This window comes from Fundulus heteroclitus, unplaced genomic scaffold (genome assembly GCF_011125445.2).
Source record: "Fundulus heteroclitus isolate FHET01 unplaced genomic scaffold, MU-UCD_Fhet_4.1 scaffold_587, whole genome shotgun sequence".
Taxonomy (NCBI): Eukaryota; Metazoa; Chordata; class Actinopteri; order Cyprinodontiformes; family Fundulidae; genus Fundulus; species Fundulus heteroclitus.
The window spans coordinates 1-14621 of record NW_023397019.1 but is presented as its reverse complement, the minus strand read 5'-3'; the positions used below and the strand labels follow the sequence as shown (position 1 = coordinate 14621).

Below are 14621 nucleotides of genomic sequence, written 5' to 3'. Positions count from 1 at the left end.
TACGCGCTAAGCTAACAGTACAACACGGATGGTTGAGAGCAATATAAAGCTCCCGCACATCAGCAAAGTTTCAAACAGCCCGGACAACAGACCTTTAAGCTAGCGCTAGCTGCTAGCTTCGCGGACAGCCCATTAATGAGGCTCTGCCGCGGTCTGAGCTTTCCCTTCGAGCTGCACCACTCAACGGTTCCCTGCATGAATGCATACCGAACAGGGAAAAACATACAAACATGTGTTCAGTCTTCTATAGGTTAATATTTAAATTCTTTTTTAAGTGGTCGAGGAGCAGGATAGTTTTCACAAGCATAGCGAGCCCTCTTGCGACGTAATGTTTATTCCTTGATTCATGCTGGTCAATATGAACTACCATTTAAAATTGATCTATAGTCAAACCTGACTATAAGTCAATCAGCCAAACTATGAGAAAAAATGTGATAGTTATAGTCCGAAAAATACTCTACTTTGTTTTTCTAGCTATCGAACAGTTTAACAGTGTTGACTTAATTTCAACAATATAGTCAGGAAAACCTAGAATTCCCCCTTATCGTTTTTCACAAAGAGAGTAAACTGTGTATTAAAACATGAATCCATGTAGAACAACTTTCAACCAGTGCATGTTTTTATATGTGTGCTTCATTATAATGTTGCTCTAATGCAAAACAACATTAAAAGTGATGTTTTGGGGGCATCCCATGTACGGAAGCCTCAGCCCTCTACGCAGTTATCATGGGTTCAAATCCTGACCCAGAAACCTGTGTAACATGTTTCTAACTCTCTTCTCCTCTCTGGCAACTGTCGATTCAAGGTCACTAAAGCCACAAAAATAATAAAAATGTGCAGTTTTATGTGGTTTCACAGACAGAATAAAGATTTCATGAATCTCAATGAAGCTCTATTCAGTGTAAAATGATCTGTATTCAGAATTTTGTCTGATTTTATCTGGGGATATTTTAAATAAAAAAAATATATACACAAGGCCACTTAGTTTAGCTCAGAATCAGCAGCTGTGAATCAGCATCATTAGCCAGCTGCAGGCAACACCCGTCTCCCATTAATTGGACAAACAAATAAACACTAGAAACTTCCACTGTGTATCCACCCCAATGGACTTGTTCCCTATGTGGTGAGCCATACGGTGGGTGGTCAGAATAACAAAGGACCACTACCAAAGTTATTCAATTTCTCCTCAACTTGACAGCTATGTGGTTGAAACTTGGACAAAATTGGGTGTTCCAACCAATCCTAAACACATCCAAACATGTTTAAAAAGGATAAAATGGGCTAAATATGACTTGGAATGTTCTTTTCAAACCCCTGAACTTAATTGTTGTGAAAATGCATTATTTATACGCCAAATCATCACCAGGAAACTAACCAGTTGTCCCAAGAAGGTTGGTCCACTATCCAGCAAGTCGATCAAGGAGTAGTTAAACGAAGGACATTTTGATTAAATACCAGTGGGGTTGTATGTGTATTTTTAAGGCTGTTTGATTTAATTTAGTGTGTGCACAAACTGGAGAAAGTCCACAATAAATTCCAACGTGATCTAGTTTTGTTTGTTTCTGTCCTTTTTTATTTATTGATGATGTATGTTTGTTCACCTAGGGAAAAAAACACAGTTCAGACACAACAAATCAAAGGCCAAATTTGGGCACGTCGGATGATAATTCAATAGCAATATATATCGATCGATAGATGTACGGTTCAACAGAAAAAAGAGGGTACAATAAAAAATTAAATAGAAGAACAGTGTTCCTATCTTTTGTACTTTCTAACTTATCCTGTAGGCTAATACTACAGTCATTACATCCTTCCATCCAATCACAAACGGAGACCCAGGAACAAGCATCAAAGAGTTCAGAGAGCATGTGTTCTTTTTTTTTAAATTATTTTAAACTTAGAGTTTTGGTAAAGACCTGGTCAAATAAAGGGTTGAGTTTGAATTCAGTGTTATTTACCTAAAAATAGGTCAGTAAGCAACCACATAAAATGGTCAGGGCTGCACTTACAATATATGTTTAAAATTATTTGATAATTATTGATGTTGATCAATAATTCACATCTATCCCTTGTGGGGTTGCGAGGGGTGCTGGGGCCTCCAGCTGTCTCCAGCTGTCATATTGATCAACATGATTTCTATTTTATCGATATTCTTTTTTTCTATATCGTTCAGCCCTTTTCGGCACTTATGCTGATGATTAGTGTATGTTTTAATTTGAACTAGAGCTGAAATTATTAGTTGAAAGATTGGAGAAACTTAGTTACTCAAATTCCTGGAGGCAATGTATTCCCTGAAGGCTTCATCAAAGTCTATCTAACTAGTCAGCGCACTGCATTCTGGCCTGGCGCCTATTTGCGTTGCACATCGTTCTCACTCCTGCTAATGATAGCCTGTGCTGCTGATATGTGGATGCCATGTGGGGCTGGCATCCTAGAGGGAGGCAGCGAGAATATGACAGACAGTGTCAAAAGTGTAGGATTGCTTTAAACTTAGTGTAAACACGAGGAGCGTTGCGTGATGCAGCTTGAAGGAGGGGCGCGGCCAGATACCGTGGCGTGCATGAGGCTAATAACACCTAGCGCGTTAGCTTATGGAGGTTTTCTCCCAGAAGAGGACTTAATTGAACGTATTTTCTTGCTGTCAAACATCAAACATTTCAAATTATATTTATTTAAAATTTTTCGTCTGTTTTTACTCTAAAAACAGCAAGAACCTGCATTACAAGGGTTCATGTGGACAACATTATGCTTTTTGATGTGGAAAGAATTTCTCTTTAAAATTCCAGAATTGGACATGCAAGCATGGGCATAATGGACATGGGGCACGTCCCGTATCTGTGTCCTCTGTTCCCCCACACTTTTCTCAGCAAATACAACCTTATAATCTGTCATTGACATGCAGTGTCTTTCCGAGCCGTCTTTATACGCACCATAAGCTAAGCATGCACATGCTAACGTCGGTGGCTCACCGAGAGGGTGAACTTTTACAATGTTGATGTTAGAAAATTTTTAGCTGTAGACATGCTGTATTATATTTTAAGCATTACATATTGATTTTAAGTAATTTAATTATTTGCTTACCTGCATATTCTCTTACATGTATTTTTAAGCACAAGTAGTTAAATAAAAAGTCTGGAGAATGTCTACCTGATTACTTGATTAATCAACAGAATAATTGAAAGAATACTAAATTACAAAGATAATCGTTAGCTGCAGCCTTAATTTGAACTATCCGTTCAAAGTTGTCTATTTAATTGTTTTTGGGGTTTTTTTCGTTTTTTTTATATTAGTTGGATAAGTGCAGGTGTTGAGTCCTGTATTCAGAAACATTCCTGTGCCACTTTGACTGGTTTTCAATCCTGGCTCATTTCCATCCTGCCCTGCATGCTAAAGCCCATCAACCTTTCCATCCTGACTTTTCTGTCTTGATCCAAATATGTAATTTACCACTGCCTCGCGTAATGAATGCTGACCTTTGGGGTTGTTAAAACGTATTTGAGCCACAGGGGAGAGGAGAAGCATTCATTGTCTTATCAAGACAAAACTATAATACAGATTATTGCTATTTTAAGAAAGGTTTGCATTATACAGGTAAAAGATCGGCAAACATAGAAAATAACAACAAGCATTTCAGGAAATAAAAAGGTTCACACATACCTGGATCTGACTTGGAGAACGTATCCACATCCAGGAGACCCCTGGAAATAAAGAACAAATGTAGGTAAAATGTAGGTAACCCACTTTACTGTGTTCTGCCAATAGATTCATTTATTAACATTTCCAGAATTCCCTTTCGGATCTTTTTTTTTTCATTTTTTTTTTGAGTGTTCCCAAAAAAAGCCTCAGCTAAGCCCCGAAAGTGAGGTCAGAGCAGATTTAACAGTTTCGAAAAGTGACTGTGAAACCAACCCTCGAAAAGAATATGTCATGCGTTTCCAAGAACTGAGTGCAGGACTGGCTGTCATGGAGGCTCAGGAAGGAGGTGATGAAATTGGCTTTGTTCCTCAGCGCAAAGCAAGTCATTGTTAATCATGCTGGGGAGATAACTGTATTAACACCAAGCTGGAATTAAGAGAACCATAACAATTTACCTACGCCGAATTCCACATTATGGCAGCATTCCACGGTTGTTTGATATATACAGTGATTAAAAAAAATGTACGCCCTTTTTTTAATACATTTTTAGGGCTCATTTTACCTCATAACATAATAAAATGATCTGAGCTTTTTTTATAAGTATAAGCTTTTGGGCTACTTCTGATCATTCATTAAAAATCCAAACAGCACTCCATTAGTAACTATGACTCTCCATTAACTTATTTGTTTATCCATCCTCCTGCACATTTTCGCCTTTAACATGAGTGAATGTAAAACTGTGCCCAAACTTTCAGCTTCCTATGCTGTCTTTGAATGTGCGGGACTCTCCTGCATCGTGGTGTGTGTCTCTTAATGCTGGTCTACTCTACCTGTGAGCAATGCTCCAGCACACCTTAACCCTCCTCGGCCATTCTGCGTCGCATATGCCTCTATCTGCTTACCCTCCACGGGGTCCGCCTTTTTCCCTGCACTAGAAAGAAACCCTCTTGCTCTTGAGAAAAGTTGATTAAATTGATTGAGTTGTAGTAATGCACCACATTACATTGTAAGTTACATAATGCCTTACCAAAATGAGAAAAGTAATTAGATTAGATTGCTAATTAAATAACACCGTTATTTCGCAACGCCATTACTCCCATCACTGATCATGTAAATGGATGCACACAATAAGTGTGTGTAAGTTCACACAAACATAAGTTCTAATGAGATAAAATAATGACATGACTGAATCAAAAGTACATACTTCCATAAACAGTATTAACACTTATACTATTAGTGTTATCTTTCCTACTGTTTGGCCAAACGATATATTTCACTAAACGAAGAATTAAGATAATTAAATTCAAGTTTCTCATACCATAAATGTATTGTGTTTTGCCCTTAATCAGAAATAACCCTGCACCTTCAAAAAATGTCATTCATTTTCCTTATGGAGTCGCGAGGGGTGCTGGTGCCTATTTTCAGCTGTCAATACATATATATATATATATATATATATATATATATATATATATATATATATATATATATATATATATATATATATATATATATGTATATATATATGATCCTAAGAGGCCTCTGGTGGAGGACCTGAGCTTGACAAATGGAGAGCCACCCACCCTGCTGAGGAGTATGAGGGGTGGGTGAGAGAGCAGTTTTTATATATAGATAAATAGATACAGAATGTGAGGACGTACAGGTGTTACTTTGTGGTGAAGAACAAACTCTCCAAAAAGGAAATCTGTCAACTTACAGTTCTTCCTACATGCCTGCTCTCTCCTATCATCAGGAGATGCTGTGTGGGTCATGGCTGACAGAACCAGATTCTGGATACAAGAACGTAGGACAAGCTTCCCTTGCAGGGAGTTTGGAAACATCATTAGTCGTAAGGTGAGCTTCTCATGGCTCGACTCAAGGTAGAGTCAAAAGGACTCAGTTGATGTGGTTGAGATACTTTATCAGTTTGTCTCCAAGAAATCTGTCTGAAGCTTTTCTGGACATATGGCCATAGGCGGTGATCCAGGGAAGACCCACAACCAGCCAAATATTTCCCTTCTTGCCTGGGGACGGATGTACAGGTGGATGGAGGGACATAACAGAAACCCCTGCAGGGTTTCTTTTACAAGTTAACATCATTTATGTTGTTTTTTGTTTTTTAGATGATGTGCACTAGGGGTGTTATGTCACATGTGTTTTAAGAGTTGCAGTATGAAAAATTAAATGGTTTAATTTTTATATTTTCTTGAATAAAATAAAATACCGTAACTTAACAATAACAATAAAAAAAAATGCTTAACAAAATGTATGCTCATTAAAAAAAAAAAAAAATCTTTAATTACACTCTTCATTACTTTTAAGGGTGCTCTAATTGCATTGTAGCTTTTCCAGTAATGGAGGAAGCTTAATAGTAAAATCTACCAGCATTTTTAAAAAGTACGGCAGCAAATTATCTCAGCCAGCCGGTTTTCTGATGTTTAAACGTTCGAGGTGTTAAAGCCCATCTAACACCCAGTCTGGATATCACCACAGCAGCTGTGAGGAAGTTCTCATGACGGATTCTAAGAGATTCGCACAAGCAACAAGACGCACTCAAGGTTCCATTAAAGCAGCATTTTGTGCTTTTACTGAGGCTTTCGAACATCTTTCGCTGTGCATCAGGGTAGCTTTACACTTGCCATATTTCTATCTGATGATCTCCCAATTTTTATTTATTTTTCATGTATTTTTTTAAATGTTCTGCATTACACAAAGGTCTAATAAAAGGGGGCGACTAGCTTTACGTCACGCTGGTTTCAGTTGTTCTTTAAATGAATAAGAAATGACACTGAGGGTTAAGGGCTTTGCTGCAAGCAGAGCAATCTTGTCAAACATTCTAAATGAAAACTCATTCGATAGATGTCAAAAAATAATATAAGCAGTAAGAAATATGTCCTCTTTAATAATTACAACCACAAGGCAGCATCTTTTTGTGAAGTAGTGATTACTTCACATCTGATAGAACTCTGAAGATTTATGGAATGATACTGTGCTGTGGGGAAAAAAAAGATGATTTACCTGATTACAGACCGTTTCTGTTTTTGCTTTTTGTTACCCTTAAATGTTTCAAATCACCCCCCCCCCCCCCCCCACCCCCCAAATGGTAATATCACACAACGACAACCTGATAAAAACAAAAAGAAGGAGCCAACAGTTTGTGATGTTAAACTCAAGTACCATGTGGTTATGCAGCCGGACAATGATCCAAAGCACCCCAAAGAGAACACAAGGAGTGGCCTAGTTAAAGTCCAGAGTATGATCTAATAGCTATGGCATGACCGTATCTTCCAATCTGTCTGAATTGAAACAATTCTAGGAGGCAGAGCGGGGCAGATTTCCTCCACGGAGATGTGAAAGGTTACAGCAAACCTTTGAGGGTGGTTGTTACCGCCAAAGGTGGCAAAACCAGTTATTAAAATGAAGAGAAATACATTTTTCACACACAGCCGGCTAAGATAAAAGAGCTTTTTTTCCCTTAAGAAACAAAATCTTAACTTGAAAACTCCTTTTTTTATATATATATATATACTTTGCATTATATTAAAATTAGCTTCATGATCAGAAAGATTTCAGCCAGACATACCAAAGCAAGAAATTTGCAGGTGGAAAAAAAAAAGATATATCAGCTACTCAGAGCAAAGACCATCTTTCAGCAGATCATGTTCCCAAACAGAGAGCAGCACATTTGTCATTTTCTGTTTGAAGAGCGAAACGGGGAAACACAGCCAGGCATTTTTGACGAAGACGCTGCAAAGACAGCCCCAGTGTTGGACACGGCCAACCTAATCACGGATGCTCTCTATTTCGGAGGCTCAGGTCTGGGCTCCTAGGTTGGGGCCATCTAACTCAGCCAGCCGTCTAGCTGGCCCTCTCAAATCTCGCCGGTCTCAGGAGGATCTTGCACAGGAGCCACGGCTATTCATAATTCAGGAGCAAGCTGGGAAGACAGTGAGGCACACCACCGGGCGAGCAGGCAGGCTGGCAGGAAAAAAGAAAAGACCCTGCTGAGCTTTACTGATCGGTCAGTCCGTCGCTCAGTCTTCCAACCCTTCAACTCAAGGGGCAAAAAAAAAAAAAAAAAAAAAGTGTTGATTTATTTCAGGATCCAAAATCTGACATAATTAACTGTGGGCTAAATTACACTGGCAGGCTGGGGGGGATCAGAGGGAATCCACTCGGCCGCCAGACTCCATGCAATAAGATGAAGAAACTAGAACATTTTTATCACTTTGATGTGCACACTGTAGGCAGCTGGGAATCCCAATTACACATGGAGCTCTCAATATAGATAGATAGATAGATAGATAGATAGATAGATAGATAGATAGATAGATAGATAGATAGATAGATAGATAGATAGATAGATAGATAGATAGATAGATAGATAGATAGATAGATAGATACATAGATAGATAGATAGATAGATACATAGATAGATAGATAGATACATACATACATACAAACATACATACATACATACATACATACATACATACATACATACATACATACATACATACATACATACATACATACATGGATGCAGACTTCTTTAATAATAATAATAATAATAATAATAATGGCAATAGTAATAATAATAATAATAATAATTTTGCTCTTACTTGCAGGAAACTGTAACTTCTATTTTAGTTGCAGGGACTCTGGTGTTCAGAGGGTCGAACTCCCCTATTGAAGCCATCATCTCGCCTCACGACGCTAATGATCATCCGCAAACCCGCCTGGAAATCTGGAAGAGTGGAAAGACGTGACGGCTCAGCACTCGGATCGTGATCGCAGTGAATCCATGGCTGAGATCTGCCTCTGGGTTTTCACCTGCGGAGCGGCGGCGGAGGAGGGAGAGGGAGGGGCGGGGAGGGGGGGGACAAGCCCACATGAGGAGAGAGGCTGAAAGTTGGGAGGCAGATTTAAAGTTCATTCAGCCCTCTCTCCTGTCATGTGCACGGCCACGCTGCGCTCCCGGGGTCTGTCCCGGCGCTGGCTCGGAAGGAGGAGAGCGCCGCCCACCGGTGGCATCCGGCAGCAACAGCGAGGTGCGCCTCCTTTCTGCTTTCCAGGGCGCGTTGGAACCCCCCGCGCGTCTTAACGCCGATTACGTCTCAAAGTTTATTGTCATTATAGCTGTGAACCAACCCCTCATACATATTAACGTCCCTTCTGTGTTTCCATAAACGGTCACCTGACCTTTTCCTTCTCTCCCCTCTGTCTCTGTCGTCGTCTAAATGAGGGATTCCCCCTCTGTTTGGAAATCTGATGATCTGTTTTCTGCACCGTGCCAGTTGCGGGGCGCAAATTCCTGTAAGGCTAATGGCTCGATCGCAGGGTTTCCCTTCAGCTTTGCGATCTTATAGTGCCCTTGTGCTGAGAATACAGGCATTCTGATGCCGTGACTTTACCCAGAGATCCGCTGACAGGATGAAAAGCATGAAGTAAAATTAAGAAAACATATTGTCCATAGTACCTGCATAATATTCCATGGTATGGAATCCTATCAGCTAGAGTTTATCCGTGGCTTGCGTTCCCTCAACAGCAATTTACCCTTATTTTCTGTTGTTATTTTATTACAACCACACATTTCAATAAGTTTTGTTGGTAAATTATAAGATAGAAGTTAAAGGAAAGCAAGATTTTCAAGTTGCTTTTTGTAATAGAAAAATTAGAAAAGTGTGAAGCTCATGTCTCTATCCATGCGTTTTCATCTAATATGCCTAAATGTAATCAAGAGCCTTCTGAAGGACATGACACCAGGTATCAAAAGAGATAATAAGCTTCCTTTTAAACAGGTTAGGATAGTTCTATTGACTATATCAAACATGTTCTTTACATTTTTTGTACAAAATCATTCTTAGATAATGAAATGTCACCCCCTTGTCGCCACCTGTTTTGAGCTTTCAAAAGGAGCAGTTTTAGAGCTCTGTCACTTCATGAAAATGAGCTGCAGCTGAACCCCCCAGAATTCAGTGTTTACACTCGCACTCTATACATGTGAAAAAGGCTACAAACAGATGCACAAGGTTACAATGGTACATCTTTGACCTTGAGTCAGACCCAGAGGCAGAACAAGTGGAGCCTCCTGCACAAACAGCAAAGATGCAGCAACAGTTTCTAAACGGCATGCTTTCTAAATGGACACAGGGGTGTAACTATAGCCTGTTGTTAGCTTTAGCTTGTGCTAAATTGCAAATTGTGTTCATGCCAAACAGTTATTGTACAACCCATAAAAACTAGCCGGTGTAGTTCCAGGGTGCATTCGCAACCTCTGACACTTCGTGTTGCTTTTTGGAGTAATGGCCTCGTCATCACAGAGCCATGCTGGTGTGTTTTTTTGACACAGGAGTGGTTTCACTTTGGAATGATGCACGCTTTCGTCAGCTTCATTTAACTCCACAAGGTCAAAATATGTTCATTGGTGTGTGGGAGTACAGAACCCATCTCCTCCCTCTGCCGTCTGATGACTGTACCATCACATGCTGTTTGTGATGTTCTAACAGTTGACCGAGGCCCCTTCAGGGATTTGGAAATCGTCCCCAAGGACGGACCACACAATTCTCTTTCTGATGTCTTGGCGGATTTCTTTCATTTTCCAATGACGACACAAAAAGAAGGAGTGTGTTTGTTCAAACAATTGCTCATACAGCGCTCTGTTCTATATGTTACCTGCTCACACGGCTGTGCTGTACCCTACCAGTTTACAGGTGGGCCATCAACACTGTAAGTTCTATTTTGGTTAGCAAGTGGGCTTAATAGTAGCAATCTGCCCCATGTTTAGCTCCCAATGAGCCTGTCTGCTAGTTATCCAGCTGGGATTCTGTTCGCTGCTGTTTTTGCCTTTTTGGACGAAGATTCTAGAACATCAACTCAAACCTCGCCCACTGTTTGTTGTTTTAAATGCGCAGTTTAATGGACTGAGTGAGTGGCTAGCAGTGTATTTGTTGAAGCGCTGTGACGCCGCTGTTTCATTCAGGCTGTTTTGTTTGCTCCTTTTCAGGGACTGAGGCGGCGTATGGTGTCGGTGGTGACCCCTGGTGGCGGTGTCTCGTTTTGTGTGTTTATTTTGTTGGAGTACCCTTTTTCTTTTGTTTCCTGTGTTTATGTAGTGTCTAGGGCAGGGGTCACCAACGTGGTGCCCGCGGCCCCCACGTAGCCCCCAAGGACCATACGTGGCGCCCTCAAGCCTGTTTAAAGAAATAGCACAACCCTCCAGTGAGCTGCATCTAAAATGTTATTTTAATTAGTTGCTCTTCCTTTTTAATCATACTTGTATTTACATAGATTTAAAATGAGAACTGCATTAAAAACATGTTTATATTACATAAAGTTAAGGTGAGCTCTGACTCTTCTAGTTCAAAGGTCCGTACAGGTAGCCCTTCGTATGACACGGTACCGATGAAGTAGCTCTCAACTTCTAAAAGGTTGGTTAGCCCTGATCTAGGGTGATCCCTTTTCTTTACTGGATCTTGTCCCCTTGTCTTTACAGCCTTCCTCACTGGTAAAGCTTCACTCGCCCCTCATATGTTTAAATAACTTCAGCCAAGGTCCTGTCTAACAATTTTAGAAATTCTATCTTAACTATTTTTTTTTTTCTGTTTTAGGACATCGCAAATTGAAACTTTAAATATTTTTTTAAATGTAGCACCATCTATGCCCTGCAATAAATTTTGTAAAATTTATTTGAATCTCGTCTCCTTCTTGAAGCGGAACAAACCTGTGTGTCCTTTTACTATTTTCCCCAGTAGGATAATTCCAGGTGGCGATGTTGGTTCCCCTAACTCATTTCAAATTCATCACACTTTAACATCCTCCATTATAACTTTCATATTACTAAAGTAAAACCGGGTATCACAGTCTGGGCTTTCTCAGAGAGTAAAAGTATTTTATTTGTAAATGAAAATCTGAATTTGAAGAAGATAATAGTAAAAACAAAATCTCAATAGAAAACGGTTATTTGCTATTTAGCATATAAAAAGGATTTGGAACTAAAACTGGAAAGGTTTATTCTGATTAAATGTGAGACAGTGAATGAAAGAAAAAGTTTGTAGAAAACGCACACCTGATAAAAGGGTTGACCTTTACATCCGGTAACATTTCTGTCCTCTTAGTGGATACCAGCTGAGTAAGAGCTGCTGTAGTTCCTGGTTTCCACTCCATCACAACAACTCCCAGAGTACTAAGCAAGTATAGAGAATGGATGGATGTAGAGTACATGTTTTGCCCTGGCTATAATTCACATCAGTAAGCAAAAATGTATCAGCTTTTCCTTTAAGTCCATGTAATATAACTGGTTCAAGATAAATTAAGATTAAGAAAGTGGGTTGCTTGGAGTCCAGTTTGAATAGAAAATCTCAGTTTGCTAATCTCAAAGGCCTCATCAGTTAGATGTAGGTATAAACTCTAGCTTCTGACACCTATGTGCAAAAGTGAATCTGAGCCTGAATTTACCAGTATGTATGAATTTGGTTTCCTTTGTAGTTTGGATCTTCTTATTGAAAAGAACATTTCATATGTGTTCCAAATCAACTTCCAACAATGAGGAGGCTGGAAGAAAATAGCTTTACTGAAAAACTCACACCAGAGAATACTCAATTAATAAGCATTCACTTAAATCTTAAAAAAAAAGCTGCCCTATGTTCCCCAAACTGGTGTAACTATTTTCTGACTATCAGTTTTGTCTTTCTCCTCCTCTGTCTGGTGGATTTGCTCTCGTGTTGAAGCTCACTGGTCTTTAAAACGATCATGTTCAAGTACCTTGTCACCTGGCCCCGGCTGCAGCAGAAGTGTTCTTGCACAGAAAGCACATAAGAACCGCGGCACATTCTGAAGATGACGTTTTTTTTTCTTAACTTTCACTGTGGGGTGACCTCAACTGGAAACTTCAGAAAGTAGAGAGGGAGGTGCATTATCCAGGACTGCAAGGCTGTTCTCAGAACATGATCGCTTCACAGCTGCCGAGCAGCCTGTTCAACCTGCTTCCACCTAGAGGAAACACAGAAGCGTATCTGTAGCGGCAGACCTCACAGTAGCTTCTTCCCTCATGCTGTGAGACGACTAAATTCATCCTCCACACCTCACCGACGTTCTGAGCTTGTTACCTGATTGATTTTTCCTCTCTCTTTTTTTTTTGCAAGTGTGATTTTAATGTGTGTTCCATGACGTGACCACTGCACCGTACTTAAACGCAGACCGCCGATTCAGTTTCACTGCCGTTTGCTTTATATTGTAACAGTTCTGGAACCTTTGAGAAAACCTTACCTGTACAGATATAAGAATAATGTGATCAAAACCTTAAGAACAGTGTTAGCTGGGAGAATACCATGATGGCTAACAGAACGGGTAAATTATATGGAATAGTGTTGCTTTAAATGGCTGATTTTAAACGTTCATTAGAAGCTTGAAGAACCGCCGTGCCTCGTAAAAGTATTCATGGCCCTCAAGCTTTTTCACACTCTCTCAAATTACAACCACAAACACAGATGTGTTTTAATAGGAGTTTTTTTTGTTTTTTTTTATAAACCAACATAAGGCAGAACATCACTTTGAACTGGAAGGAGAATTATACATGGGTTTCTACATTCTACATCTAAACCTACCCCCCTTTTTAAAAAAAAAACAGATTTCAAATCAACCGGTTGCCTTTAGAATGCATCCCGTGTGTGATTTATTCTCAGGATAAATCCATCTATGACGTGAAGAACGTTAATAGCCAAACAGTATCATGGAGACCAGGAGGCACAGCAGACAGGCCAGGTATGAAGTAATGGAGAAGTTAAAAGCTGAGTTAAGTGGAAGAAAAACAACATCTCATTGTAGCATTGTAAAGTCCATCACCTGAAAGACTATGGCAGAATGGTACCCCTTCCAACAGATGGCCATTCAAAGAAAAGATAAGAGACGGGGAAGGAGAGCTTACATCAGGGAAGCAGCAGAGAGGCCTGGTGCAACTCTGGAGGAGCTGCAGAGACTGACGGAGGATTAAACTCATATGGTCGACAAATCTAACCTTAGAAGAGCGGTGGCAAAAAGGAAACCTATTGCTCAAAGCGAGCCATACGAAATCCTTTTTGCAGTCTCTCACAAGCGGGAAGACGGCAAACATGTGGAAAAACTTGGTCTGATCAGGTGAAACCAAATTTGTATAGTTTATTCTGGGAAACTAAAACCCTCAACACATCCCCACAGTGAAGCATAATGGTGGCAGGATCATGCTGTGGGGGTGCTTGGATTTTTATTTTTTTAGCAGATACTGATGACGGGAATGTGGATGGAGCTAAATACCAGGGGTGCAACAATACATCGATCCACATCGATATATAGACTAAATGATTAACAAACCAATTACACTGATGCAAAATGAAAATACAGGTCCATATCGTCATTTTTAAATATACATATTTAGTTTGAAATTCCGGCATGAGACTACCGTGAATGAGTGATCTAGATATTATTATTTCAAAGTTAGAAAAATGCTGTTTTTTGATTTCAATTCCTGATAAATGTAAGAGCACATAGAAATAAAATGGTCAAATTATTTTAGGACTTTGTTTTTGTGCGTTGATACCAATGTAAATAACAGTGGCTTATTTACATTAGGTTGATGATGTTGCATCACAGCGGGCAGATCAATCGGAAAATTGTAAACTTTGTGATACCGGCAAATATCATATCGTCATCCAAACAAATCAATATAGGATCGGATCATGATAAAGATGATGATTTACACCCCAATCCTAAAAGAGGCCGTAAAAGACGTGAGGCTCTGGTGGAGGTTCTGCTTTTAGCTGGACAGCAACCCTAAGCATCCATCCGGAATAGTTTGGATTAAAGATTGTGCTTGTGTTAAACTGTGATCTGAATCTAATTGAGCATAATTTTTTTGTATGAGAGGTTGGAACAAAATTTGCAATCTGTAAATGTCTAAATCTGGTAGAGACATACCCAGACCCACAACTGTAGCCAAATGACACACTGTG

At 39.7% G+C, this 14621-nt stretch overlaps 1 protein-coding gene across 1 annotated transcript in view; it reads right to left on the bottom strand.

Moving 5' to 3' along the window:
- Positions 1-8627, bottom strand: part of LOC118561244 (copine-8-like) — a 60975-nt gene extending 52348 nt beyond the window's left edge. The window contains exons 1-2 of the mRNA XM_036133153.1: positions 8259-8627; positions 3658-3698 (exon numbers count right to left, since the gene is read on the bottom strand). Of these exons, the coding sequence (XP_035989046.1) occupies positions 3658-3698; positions 8259-8338 (121 nt within the window). The 5' untranslated portion in view covers positions 8339-8627. The remainder of the gene's footprint in view (positions 1-3657; positions 3699-8258) is intronic.
- Between the last annotated feature and the right edge of the window lie 5994 nt (positions 8628-14621).